At 44.4% G+C, this 14,424-nt stretch overlaps 1 protein-coding gene across 2 annotated transcripts in view; it reads right to left on the bottom strand.

Moving 5' to 3' along the window:
• Positions 1-468: 468 nt before the first annotated feature.
• Positions 469-14,424, bottom strand: part of LOC121733109 (tribbles homolog 2-like) — a 37,662-nt gene continuing 23,706 nt past the window's right edge. The window contains exons 4-6 of one of the 2 annotated variants that reach the window (XM_042123274.1): positions 2,952-3,143; positions 2,095-2,357; positions 469-2,049 (exon numbers count right to left, since the gene is read on the bottom strand). In XM_042123274.1, the coding sequence (XP_041979208.1) occupies positions 2,096-2,357; positions 2,952-3,143 (454 nt within the window). In that variant the 3' untranslated portion in view covers positions 469-2,049; position 2,095. Of the gene's footprint in view, positions 2,358-2,951; positions 3,144-14,424 lie in introns of both variants that reach the window. The other variant, XM_042123266.1, reaches the window with a different exon arrangement.

Here is a 14,424-nt window from a genome sequence, read left to right as displayed (position 1 = left end):
TCCAAATCGATCCAAATTCCAAACTAAAAAAAAACAACTTTAAAATTAAAAGTGTTTTAAATTGAACAATATGATAATATTCAATGCAAAACCTCTGTTTTCCTCCTATTTATAGATAAAGATATATTTTTATCTTAGATCGAAGTGTGAGGACGAAGTATGTCGTCTTAAATACATTGAACATTTGTCACTTGTTTCCTGCTAGATAAGGCGCTGCAAATAACTTTACACATTCTATTGCAATTAACATAATTTCTTATCAGACGTAATTACCTACGACGTTATATAATAGCATGTTCGTTGTCTGGTTTTTCGTCATTTTGAGGAAAATACCTTTATGAATTATAAATCCTGTAGATATCTTATTTTAAATAATTTGTGATTTTTTCTCAGCAACAGTCTTTAACTTAGTAATTCAATGAAGTAGTAATAATTAAATCGGGTGATGAGATCATAATAAAAGGGTAGTTTAAATTTTTAAAATCGTTTATTCCCTCTATCATTCCTCCTCTTTTGATAACCTTAAAATAATCTTAGCTCTATTTACAGTTTTATATAAATAAAATATTAATAGTATTTTACAGAGGTCTACTATTGTACAAAACGCTTTCATCGCTGAAAGACTTGACTCGACACTTTCATGGAGATCCGACACGAATCTCGAAAGTCAGTGCAACAAAAATTGATTGATAAAAATCGATAACAAAATTTCGATACTTATGGTAACATTTTGATTTTTAAACGATTCAAGTCGTAGTCGATTTCACAGCTGCCACTACGTACCCAATACATCTAATAGGAAGGAGTGCCGCAGTTACGCCCGCATACAACAAATAAATTAGTTTCAAATTAAATAAATGGCACAGACCAAGTTTAGTATATTATTCGGTACGCAGTGAACTCACAAAACAATAAATCGATTTAACAAAACAATAATTTTAAGCGCCAAATGATCACAATTCAATAAAACCAAATCGAAAACAATATAACTCTACCATGGAAGCAACTGATCGTTGTGCGACAAAAAAGAACTTTTGCGTAACAACAAAATGGCAATCGAGTAATCGCTAAATAACATCGGTGGAGATCACAAGTACACGATATAAATTTAACTTTATATAAATACAAAATATACATACTTTAAACTAGCAACTTCAATGCAATAATATATCCGTCTATAATGTTGTGAAATTATTGCGGCTCTGGTGAGTTACTTTTGAAATTCGAATTCTCGTCGACTCCTTTCGGCCAATCGAAGCGCGCTACGCGACTGCAACGTCACGCGGCGCGCCCGCCATTGGTCCAAATCCGATCGGACTAATTCGAAACGAAATTAAACATCTATTTCAAAATTGATTTCAAAAGTAAGACACTGGTAAACGGTAAATCACCCTGAAATGGACCGTCGAAGTGGTGCAAAGCCGGGCCCCTAGGATACGGGAAATGATTTCACAACAGCATTATCAGTCTCACATCGCTCGTATCGAACGCCCCATACACGTCGGGCGCGAGGGTAGCCGATAGAAGCCGCACAACATTATTCTAGTAGTATCATGTTGGAATTATGCGATTCCTATCGGTACCGTTCCCGCCTCGACTTCATAAATAATGGACGAGCGGACCAGCCGCCCCCGTCCGTGGCTCCTACGATCACTAAATTAAAATCTCGAATGAGACCTTTTATTTGGCTTGGGATACTACTTACTGAAATTATTACACTGATGTGGCGCGATACTCGGACCGAGATTTCAGTGAGCGTGCACGAAATTAGGCCGGAATAAATTAGCTCCGCACGGATACCGCACAGCCCTGCCCAAGGCGACTCTCGACGGCCGCCATCGACGCTTCTTAATAATAAATAACAGGATTAAAACTAGGATTAAACGGAAATCGAAATGCCAAACGTGACGCTCGCGTCGAAAGTCGCGGAGGTACAGCTCTGCGTCGCTAGGTAGTCAGCACGAATAGTGGACAGCGGCGCCTTCGTCGGGTGGCCGGCACCGGATCGGCGGCGGCGGCTGCTCACTCGTCCGGCTCATGATGACGGCGACACGTACGTCACCGGGTGCGGAGCTGCGGCAGCGCGGGTCGGCGGTCAGTGGTCCTCGTCCATGGGCAGGTCGGGCACGAGGCGGTCGTGGCCGGCGGCGGCGCGCGGGGGCAGCTCGTTCCGCGGGTCCCGCGCCAGCCAGGGGTGCCGTAGCACGTCCCGCGCGCTCAGCCGCTCGCCCGCCTCCCGCCGCAGCAGCGACCTGATCAGGCACTTGCCCCGCGACGACAGGCACTCGGGGACGACGAAGTACCCCCGGGAGATTTTCGCGAACAACGATGCGTGCTCCGAATCGTTGAAGGGATACCTGAAACCGAAGGATAGGTTAATTAGGCCGGTTTTAAAAATTCCAAATCAAAAAACGAGGGCTACAATCGTTTCCAAAATGGGATCGTTAAAGTTTAAAATGAAGTAAAGTCGAAATTGATTGTCATTTGGGGAAGCAGATGCGCGAAACAAAAACTCAGGTAGAAAGGTAGAACCCTTCCGGCGACAGGTGAAGCCGGCGATTGCGGCGAAATCTCGAATTCGGAATATAAATTACGGGTGCACGGGCACGAAAAAAAAGGAAAACAAAGCATCGCGAGCGGCAGGTGGAGGCGAGGGGGGCGCGCTCGGGGGCGGGAGCAACGTCTTCGCCACATGACTGCGGCAGGTGCGACGAAGATTTCACGAGACCCATTTATATGTGGGTGATATAATTGTTGGCCGTTGGCGCGTAACGGCCGACAGGTGATCATCCCCGTCTCCAACGGTCGCCGCGACCCCTGCATTGCGATCTCTAAAACCAGTAAGTCCCACGCTAGCAGGTGAAGACGCCCACCCCCCTCGTAATTATTATGCGCACTTAATGGCTAACCCATTTCGAAACCACCGAACGTAACTTGTGTACAATGCTTACCTTCCGACGAGCATGGTGTAGAGAATAACGCCGAGCGACCACATGTCCGCTGCCCGGCCGGAGTAGGTCCGGTGCGCTCGCAGGATCTCGGGGGACACGTACGCGGGACACCCTCGCTTGTCCTGAAGCAGATCCTCCTCGGGATCGTCCAGCACGACTGCGTCCTCTAGCGTTTCTAGTTTCAACGTAGTCCTGTAACAAGAGGAGACCACTTTTAGTACATGTCGCGTTTATCAAACGTAATGTGTAAAATATGGTTAAATGGTTAAATATATTATTATGTCGATTGTCGGTGTCATTTAACTGTTAAGAGTCCGTTTAACCCGCAACATTGCCAGGTCAACTGCGCTCGTGCATCATGCGATGACCCAAATAAATCGCAATGTTATGTCGTGGTTATGTCAGTATCGTAACGTGATATCAATTAGCTCCGTCCGTCCACAAGGATTCGAAGGAGGCTTCCAGTGATACATCATCTTAATTAATTTCGCAAGCGTCATAAGTCACTCGAAAAGTTTTGTTGTCTTGGCATAATTTCAAAACAGTTTTTGTTCACGCTTTTCGCGGCGTATGCAAGAATAATGTCATGTAAATAATTATACGGTGAACCATAAAGTTGTTCGGTGACGTAATAGGTTTTGTTTCATCACATCCACGGGCTTTGGGCGCATTGCGACCTCGCGTTTCACAGGCGCGGGGCGCCGCATCATTTCGAAACGCATTAAGTGCACACTTCGAAACAGTACACCGTTTCGTATGATTACTTATTATACGGATGAAACATCGTTGCCCAGATATTAGAATAACGTGTTAGCGAGTCGGGAACCGGGGCGCAGCGCGCGGGAGTGCATAATGTGAGCCTTATTAGGGACACGTAAGGCCCAACTCGAGTTTCACCCTAGGCGAGTTTTAAGTTCCCAAGGGAGAGCTACTTGAGTGCCAATATTTACTCGTTCGTATAAAAAGGCATCTGTTCCAATTTACATAGGCACGCTACTTCCCTTAAATATATAAAAAACGTTTCATTTGGACACACAGAACGAGTTGGCTCACGATTTTATTTAAAAAAAACTAGTCGAACTGTGGAGGCAGGTGGTACAGGGGAGGCGAGCTGGCGAGAGGAGTATTAAATAACGAGTACCTCGGGCTCTATTTATAGTCATTACTGTGATCAACACGAGCGGTACAAAGAAAACGCTTCGTAAACATTTTATAAATGTTGGAACACATATCGCTCACCATAATGCTTAGGACCTCATGAAGTACCTAATGAGCGCGTACCGGCGACACGTAAGATTCGATTGCCAGTGTTCCGAAATCCGAAGGCAATAAATATCAAGTATGCTCAAAGCGAAGTTGCAAAACCGAGTTGCGGTCCGTACAGCTTGACAAATAGTCTGCCGGCTTAAGAAACGAACGGACCGTTGTCATTCGGCGGAGGTGTGTGCGATGTAGAGCATTGTTCCAAAACGGTGCTACAATGAATTTTCAGAAAGGAGCTTGCCAAATACTCGAACATCCTGAGTAATATTCTCGTTTCGTCACTACATCCACATCGTTGTTATAATAAAATTAAATGGCATATTATTGTAACAGGATAGTACACTGTGCGGTGCGAGTATAATATGCCCTCTAAGGCTCTACCGCTCGACTGCTGACATAGACTGCAGTCTGCAACGGTAAGCGAAGGCCTAGCATGATTAACATAACGCAATGCTGCAGTGGCGATAATTTGAGACGCGAGATAAGGAGTCATTTGTTATTAACATATTTATGAGCCGATCGTGACAATATGGAGCGCTCGGCTTCAGCTAAAGGTTACCCTCGTTATTTGTTGCAACATAAACCGCAGTCGTTCAATGTTTATCTCCGAGATTAGTAATTAGATTACAAAGAGGATTAGAGTGAGACGTTTTGGAAATTAGAAGTATTCGAAATACAAACATACATTCTGGCTTATGTTAGCAAATGGACTAGGTAAATGCTAATACGAGGAGACTTGCAAGTTGCAGTAATATTGCATGTATTAAGAAGCAACGCCGCGCCGGCCCTTTTTTAATAATAATTAACCGGTGAGCGGAGCGGGAGGCCTCGTATTCGTTTAGGCGCGACTGCGCAAGACAACTCCTAAAACGGATACGAGGACTTATCCTAATTAAATCCCTTACGCCGGCAAGGCTAAAGTGCGATGTCTGCAGTTGCAATCGATTCGTATTTCGCAACGTAAATAAGTTAGTCGGTGTCGTAACGCGGTCGGAAGGTTGGCCGGATTTCCGAGCGTGTTCCGAGCGGTGGCCTCGAAGGATTCTCGGTTACGCGGCGGCCGGCGGGACCGCGAAAGGACAGCGCCGTGCTACGGTCCAATTGACGTGCTCTACCCGCGCGGTGCGTGCTGCGCGCAGAGCGGCGTGCTCTACCTCCCCGTCCACCCCGCCTCCCGCGCCGCCGAGGTCACGTGTCACGCTTTTGACATTTAATCTTCTTAAATTGCCCATTCCAATTAGAACTCTGCAGTTAGGCTTAAGAATTACAGCAAACCGTCTACAAATTATCTAGTATGCAGCTGAGTAAGAGTTATTTAACGAACACATCTCGTCCCCTACGAGGAGCGTGTTCGAACCGACGCTGTGTTTGTGTAACGTCCACGTTGCAATATTATTAACTAATAAATATTTCTCAGTACGAGCACGCCAGTTGCAGTCGCCACTCAAAAGCCGCCGCGAACGTGAAATATGTCTATTCGCCTTTCTTTTTACTGCAACATTTTCCTCATTAATATTACTACGTTTGAGTAATTAGCGGCAATTAATTACTCAAACGTAGTAATATTAGTATATGTAACGTCAGAAAAAGACGTAATCGATTAAATTATACCCGATGAAGTCTAAAGAGAAACTGATAGAGGCGAGTATCACAGATCACTCTATACATAGTTACCGGGTCGTATGCCACAGATAGTGTAGGTCGGAGGAGATCGCCCACAATTAAGCGGGATGCGCCGGCGCAGTTTCGCAATTGTCGCTGTTGCTCAACTCAACCCTGACAGTTTCGAAACAAACAATAGCAGTCAGATGCAGCACACATGCATGCACTTCCTGCTCGACTTTATATCGCTTTGACGGAGTTGCGCAACGCTGGCGCTTCGCACGCGTCGACAGTCGACACACGAAACGCTCTTGATGCATCGGCCGTTGCGAAATTTTTGATTTAATAACCTACGTAAGCTATGCATAATTCGTCGTTCGCGTTAGTTACAGATGGATCTGCGCCCTGCCGCCTGCGTTAGTCATAAGTTTTCGTAACCCGCATTGTAGACGCGTGTCGCAAGCGTTGCCTCACGCCGCGGCGAGGAGCCGGGATACATTGGGAAACTATCCCGACAATGCTCATATACAGCTGTTACGTTGCGCCATCGCCCGCCGCGTTTTAAACGAAATTAATAACTCAATTGAGTCAAACGAATTGCAGCCTATATACGTGTTTTCTTTATTTATTTATCCATTACGTACCTCACTTGAGTTTCGACAGCTCGTATAGGTTACATTTCGAGAACCGAGCACGAGAATAAAACTCGCATCGAGCAATGTTAATTTTTAACATATTTTTATCGTATTGAGAGTTGGGACATAAGTCCGTAAAGTCATTCCCACACTATTTACGACGAACGGTCATGCGCTAGGTCTACGTAATGTGATTAGAATTTAGGTCTGAAAACCGCACTGGCTGTGGCATGGGTTGCTTTATCGGAGCTACGATAACGCAAGGCGAACATTTTGAAACCGAGCGCTGGGCCGCTTGCGAAAACGCTAATGTGAGCATCGGTTGCAAAATTGTTTTAGTTTTTAAATCTCAAATACCAAAAACTATTGCGAACGACGAGCCCAACTTGACGTTTTATAGATGCGGCAAACTTTTGCGCAAATGATCGGTATTTGGCAGGCGGGCAGCGTCCGCGTGCGGGACAAATGTCACAACTCAATGGATTATGAGGCGTTGCGATATGGCATGTTGCAAGCCCGGGCGACGGTCCAAGGCGCCGCCGATCCCGTGTTGCAACCGCGGACTGCGGAACGGGCGCCACTCCAGAGCCCGTTGCGCAAACCTTCGTAACCGCGTAATTGGCCAATTGCACGGCGTACCGCGCATCTCGTTTCTATGCGCGCCCGCGCCGTGTTCACGAAACACGAGTGTCCAACGACCCCGGACTCTTCTATTACGCAAAAATTGCGCAATCAAAGAAAGCGCTCGGACTACCGCGTGCAGAAACGAAATTCTCATTGATCTCGGCCCGTCTCGAATCACTGCAATTACACCGTTACGTTGTCGCGAGTGTTAAATCCGGTGAACGGTCGACTTTCTATCGCGGGGTCGGTGTACGCGGCTCGGTGTCGCAACAATTTCTCCAGCTCGCGAGCGAAGAAAGCGCGACCTCCGCGTTTTGCAATCGCGCTCCGGCCGTAGCCCGCCACGGAGAAAGAGGTGTCGTAGAAAGTGCTCACCGCGATAGTACACCGGCCGGCGTTTGCACCAGATAGCGTCCTACTGTGTACACCGTACAACCCGAGCGTCGTGTGGGTCCAATTTGAATAGTTAATATACCCAAACAATATTTCTAGCAATTGGGCAAGTCACTTACGCAAGCCCCGATAAACGACTGGGCGTATGTCACCGCGCGTGAAATACTTCCGTTCATTGACTCTCTCCCGATATAACTTTGCCCCATTGCGATGTCCGTTTCGAAACACATACTGTCGAGGCAGCACACGTGTAACAAATCGAGGAGCGTCTTGAACGATATTTACATAAAAAGCAGGAGGAACTCGAGCGATTCCGGTGAACTGGCATCTTGAGTCTCCACTATGCAGTATGCACTGCGAACGTCTGTCGCGTGGTCCCATCTATTTGTAATTTGCAGGATTGCAAGTACGTAATCGTTACACAGATAACCGGTGCACTAGTTTACGTATGCACTTTCATAACTCGTTACGTTTAAGTCGTCTTTTCTAAATGTTGTGAAACGTAACGGCAAAAAGCTAGCTGCTAGTGAGTAACTTCGTTACATAGCAGATGAGTAATCGGATGTTATAAAACAATGCAGTTTGTAGAAATATGTGATTAATCGTGATTCGTGTGACAACATAATTTCATTCGCTGAAAGTTTTCACGCGATCTGGGGGCACGCAAACGTTTAATGGAATCCCATCGAGTACATAACCGATGCATCTAAGTTAATCGTAGCTTTTACACCTGGCGACAGGTGCGTATGCGCTGCACTCTCGTCCGCCGAGGACGCCATAGCGAGAATACCATAATGGGCAGCTGTTTATATTTGTCGCTCGACAGATGTGGTCTAGATCGGCCGATAAATAAAAGAGTAAATCCGTATCCCTTAAACGCCTGAGCCGTTTCCGCTCCGGCCATGCGCAGCCGGAATACGATTGTTCCACCCTGCAGTCGTTTCCTCCTCATTATTATAAATCGGAAATGTAATTTTAAATGTGGCCTCTCTCGGCGCACACATAGTGTGACGCCAGTATTTGGTAAGATCTTGAATGTAGAATTAGACCGATTAATTATAAATCATTAGAGCAATGCGGCGTCGCAACTCGCAACCTCTCGCAATGTGCAGTGAATTTAGACTAAGCGGCCGAGCGATATCTCGAAATACATAACGAGATGCGTTTACCCGACGACTGTCCATAAAATAAGGCGACAATGGGCTGATGAAGTCGATTAATATGCGGCCGGGCCAAGGCACCTCGCGTCACGAAGCCTTTGAGCAACCCTCGTTTTGTAACTATTGAGGAGATTTGCAAAACGGCACGCGTATAGTTCGCGCCGCATTGAGCGTTGAGTCTTGCGAGTTGCGCTCCATTTCAAAATGTTTGCACACAGCGAAACAATCGTGCGTCTGTCTCCGGTAGGTGGGTGTGGACTGGCTTCAAAACACGCGCATACTTATGCTGCTATCCATTATGAACTATTTTTGTATCAGATATTTTACAACGATTGATCAACGTTTTATTTTAAAACCTCAAGAGGAGGAGCGTGACATAATTCGCGCTACTCGATAGGCGATCTAGTTATCCCACAAATATGTAAATTTTGTGAGAGGTAAGCAAAATTAATTTGCCCGCCGGTCGATTAACTGCGACATTTTATATTGGAACGTAAAACATCATTTACACAGACGGCAGTACAAGCAGCTTTTGAAACTGATGACGCAGACGTTTCGAAAACGCAAAATAAGCGATGCGATTTCGCCTTACGAAATACATTTAACTCGCGGTTGCAAATGCGTGGGACGACAAATAGGTTTAATCTGCGTCGGTTGGTAACACTGCTAGTCTGCTAGTACCTACTGAGCACTGTGGTGTATTACGGCATGCATCATACGTTTCTCGTGTGTAAGAGCGAGTGAATCCATCGCGTAGGTAAATCGTCGTATCATCGATCACCATCGACATTTCACCGTAATCTTATCTGGTAGCTTAGAATTTCACCAGTTGTTTATTTATACCGCGATACGATAACCAAATATTTTGTAATGTTCTCGTTGGCTACATGTACACTGTAGGTCTGTTTGTTTGGCTCTTGCGAAAACGTAACATTAGATCAAGTACACGTTCATTTCCAAATATCATTCGATACTATTTTAGAGTCAAGCTTAATGAGGTCATGCTTAACTGCAGCAGTTACGTTACCGGCGTTGCTATATGTACAGTGTATCGCCTTTGGACTGACTTATCTTGGATAATTTATATTTTTGCAATATTCTATTTATATTCGGTTACGCGATGTGCAGGTGTTTTGTTCTGTAAACCTGTTCGCTTGAACGTTGTTACTACTAGCTATGTTATCAAGTATTAAAATGATAATAATATGCACTTAGGGTCCAGGCCCTTGATCGCATAAATTATTATTTATAGTCGGTGGATTGGAGCCCCTTTGAGACAAGTTTCGAACTTGCATTAATAAAGCATAAATGTATTTGCATTTTGAAACGCTGCACCAATGTTGCACAATGCACTACTTAACTTTTTTTGCAATAACTCAAACATTTCAAACGTTTGAGTTACTGCAGAGAAAGTCAAGAATACGAGAAGTCAAATTGTTATCCAGATTAAAATATATCCAGCGTCTGAAATTAATTTTGCGACCCTCCGAATCTCACAAGGGCCATATACATACGTACATTACGTACGTTTGATGTTTATCGTGGACGATGTGGCACAAACCGCACAATGCATAAACACCGGAAAACAACCTCGCACGACCCCAATGACGTAGCGCACAGTTCGCGGCGATAACACACGCACAGACCGACGATAGTCGATAACATCTAAATAGTACGCCAATACCCTTACATTGACGATAACAATGCTATTATTGATTATTATTATTATTTACAATTAGACACTGAGTTGATTGGTAGAAAATCGAATATTAGAAATCAAAATATTTATGTCTAAATAGGTTAACAAAGTTAACACTTTAAAGTTTAAGAACGTCTACAACTCTACATGAGGCCTACCACCGGTTCGACATAATACATTTCCTTTTCCATGATCCAAAGTGTGCACATATATCAGAATCTTCGCGTGAAGTGGTAAGTCAAAGACAGACAAACAGTCAAACTTTTGCATATGAGCATATATTTTATAATGAGCCCGAGTATGAGATCTAGCAGTTAGGGAGTCAGTTTCTAAAAACCGATAAAATGATTCGACGTAATCTGCATGTAAAAGATGATTGAGCTTAAGAGGAACTAGAGAACGTAGACAGATGCAAAGATTATTTATAAATACACAGAAATCTAAATAACCCGTTTGTACAGTTATACGAGAGGACATGAAAACAGAAACAGCGACGGATCACGGAACCAGTTAAAAACATGTTCGCGGATTTCCTTATCTCTTCAATTTCACGCGAAACATTGATTTTCTCGGATAAGAGGTGGATAGAGGTAGTCCAAAACGTGTGAGTTCATGGGCCTAAAGAAAAGAATGTGAAACGGTATCGTTGTGTGAATTGTGGACGTGGATCGAATCGAATTGCGATTACGAAATAGCCGTGTAAACACTCAATATAACGGTATAAACGCATAAGTATGTGTAGGTACTAGGTAGCTTAAAAGTTATTGATGATTTTACAATGGAATTAAAAATATTATGTATTTAATCAATTAGACCTAAAATATTCAATCCAATGTAGCACGCCGAACAGTACTTTCTCCTCGGATACCGTTTCGTGCTGTGTGCACGATTGACGATTCGGTGTCAGAGAATTTCGTTTACACGATGTTTACACGCAAATTTTTTGTTCGATGGTTACCATCGACTCCATCTAGGTAGGTATTTGTGTTAAGCTGCGCAAATAGCTTTTCTCCGTACTTATACTTATTAGGATGAGATCATATAGGATCAACGATCCCCAACGCTCGAAGCGATGATCAATTGAGGAGGCGGTCCACAAAAACGGTCGTTCACCTCGCGATTATTTTTTCTGCATCGAGTGACGTAACTTGGAAAGTGCGGAAATGGTGGTTCTAAGTGAGAGCAACTCTCTGAAGACATTCGAGTCGGCTTATTATATCATATCTGAGGAAAGAACGCGGGAGAAGGTCGATGAACTTGCGAAACTTCACCTGTCGTATTCGAGGGGAGCGAGCGCAACAAAGCGCGTGACAATAGATACACTTGACAGCGATGTCGATTCGATAAAAAAGGACCAGCGGACAGCTGATACTGAGATATTATATTCGGTAAATATGCAAGCAATTTCGGCTACTGGTGACGAGCCCCGAATCCGACGGCTTGCACAAGACGACGGAAGAGAGTGCGGGCGAAACGGCACATTACTGTGATGCAATAAAGAAAGTGCGGAACCGAAGTAGGTTTTCTAACGCGGTGAACGTACTCGGCCATTAGTCGTGTATCGTTGGCTCGGCGAAGCTCTAACGGCGCGCCGGACGACGACCTCGCACCGTAGGGAGCTCGTGTAATTCGCAATCTCTCTCGGATGATATAATGCACTCCGCGAAGAATTACGGCGCGTAATCGGCGGCCGGCGAATGGGTCGTGTTATCGTCGCTTGCATTACATTAATTTTCACCTGGAATCGCAGCGGGCAGTTAGGTAACTAGAGTTGTCATACTCGTTGCAATTATAGTAGCGGCCGCTGATGTAATCCGAAACGCTACTACGAATTGGTTAAAATTGACATTTAAAACTAGAGCGACCTTTGATTTAGGCGAAAACTCGTTTGAGTGTGGATATGTCAAGTTCAATCGTATGCGAGGCCGCGCGCGAGATTCGGCGCGGGCGCGGGCGGTGGCGGGCGCGGCGGGCGGAGTGTTGACAATGAATGGCAAAGCACCGTTGTACTTGACCCAGTATTCGGGCCGTCACGCCGCTGCAAGTAGCGTCCGACGCATGTAATCGCTAGGTTCACAATTATTATTGTTAACTTTATCACTCGTTTTACTCTCGGGCGTGTGCTTCACAATAGACGCGTTGGCAATATTAAAATTCATCGAGTTATTGCAAGCGAATTATGTAACAGTTTACAACAATGGACCTAATTAAAAGATAATGCAATAGAGGCTGTAATGTCAGCTTTGACATTGGCATATTCGCTTACTAGGCCACGGACCGCGGTAAAAACGTCTCTCGCACAGGAGGCGTCGAATCGTTTGCGTCGATCTAGAGATTCTCGGTCATAGAGTTGACGTTTTTTGCACTGATTATAATGATGTTATAATTTTCGCAAGCGGTTGACTCGACTTCGAAACTAAAAATATAATCCACAACAAATATAATATTATGTTCCAGCGCTGCAGTTAAAGTAAACGGTCTGTTTAACCATATACAGAACCCGTTAATATGTCACTAAGCAATGTCACAATTGCACCTGTTCACAAGACAACGTTTCAAACGACCGTTTTTGCTCCCACACATTCATACACATTATTTATAAAACTCCGTCCAATGCCATAGGGAGAGTCTACGCGGAGCCCCTTTACACCTGCCGTCCTGAGGTCTCGGACCATATTTACACCACGAATAAATTAATGCTCCCCGCCTATTTAGAAAACACAAAAATGACAAAATAATAAAATTTAAACATTGCAGTACCGCCGGCGTCCGGTGTCGGCATGTAATGATCCAAGTGGGTTAAGGTTTCATCAAGGATTTATTGCAGCAAAACTCCGCTCAAAAACTGAGCATTCGTTACTACGAATTAATCGTACACTTGTTCCGATGCAATTGTTTGTCGTCACGTTTGATGAAAGCTCGGCATCATGTTTGTCTTTACCTGAAATGGAGGGCGCTGGGCGACATACTGTCTGCTTTGAATCTATCAATCGGCCAGGTATATTGCGAGCTCGTACATCAGAAATTCATTCACCCGCCTGCTACAATAGAAAACAAAACAAATAGGAGACTTTTGTTAAATTATTGTGGAGACAAAAGTAACTCGATCATTAAGGTCGCTTTTGTAATGGAAACACTGGACGCGAACAATACGAATGTCCTTTGCGGCCTTTGAATCCTGCGAGTACCTTTAGTTGTGCTCAAAACGAGGTAGGTATAAAGGTAATAAGTTTCAAAACGATCCACATTACAAAAGCGGTAGCATACAATCGTTTGGCAACTACACGACCGATTGTTTCGCAACTCGCACCGCAGCGTCCGGACCACTCGATTAATTGTTTCTATCGTAAAACATCAACTTCGATTCTTTTGTTTCACTCGCTCGTATTGTCATGACGGCCTCTCCACGGTTCTCCATACGAGTGCCCAGGTATAACGGTAACCTAGTGTTGCTTAAGATTTGTCGTATTCAATACCGATTGTTTAACGAGTGTTATTAAAATATATATTGTAATGGGCTAACGAGTTTATAATTTTTGCAATGACATCTGACCTCGCCCAGATTATGTAATAAATATACGATACTAAAATAAAATGTTTCATTTTGATGAATTGAAAGAACCTTTGAATTGGTTAAAATAGCCTCCGAAGTCCGAACGAAATGGAAACGTGGATACTGGATGCGTAGTGACAGACTAGACGGTTTGATAGATGAGGATGAAGTATGTAGGTACTCGGAATAGTGAACAGAAGCGCGGAATCGTTCGTAGGATCGTAGCACCCGGCAGATGTTCGCGAGGGAATTGTAAAGGGAACAAAGGCAGGTAAAATCGTAGGAGGTGCTCCGTCGCCATGTGCGTGTCACTTTTTCATGCGATAACGTGTTTTAGGTAAATCAAAAAAATATTCTAATCTGACCCGGCAGATGGCCGAGCACATGTCCGCACCGAAAAAACTCTGGAGTGCCTCCAAAAACGTGCTCGCGCGGTGCATCAGATGGACAAATTTTATTTCGACCCGAAATATTTCGTTCGAGTGAGGTAAATTGAATTTGATGGTTTCCCTTTGTTACAAAAGAGAGAAACGAATCGAATCCC

Source organism: Aricia agestis, chromosome 1 (assembly GCF_905147365.1).
Source record: "Aricia agestis chromosome 1, ilAriAges1.1, whole genome shotgun sequence".
Classification (NCBI taxonomy): domain Eukaryota; kingdom Metazoa; phylum Arthropoda; class Insecta; order Lepidoptera; family Lycaenidae; genus Aricia; species Aricia agestis.
The sequence above is the reverse complement of the archived record's forward strand: the minus strand, read 5'-3'. Positions and strand labels throughout refer to the sequence as shown.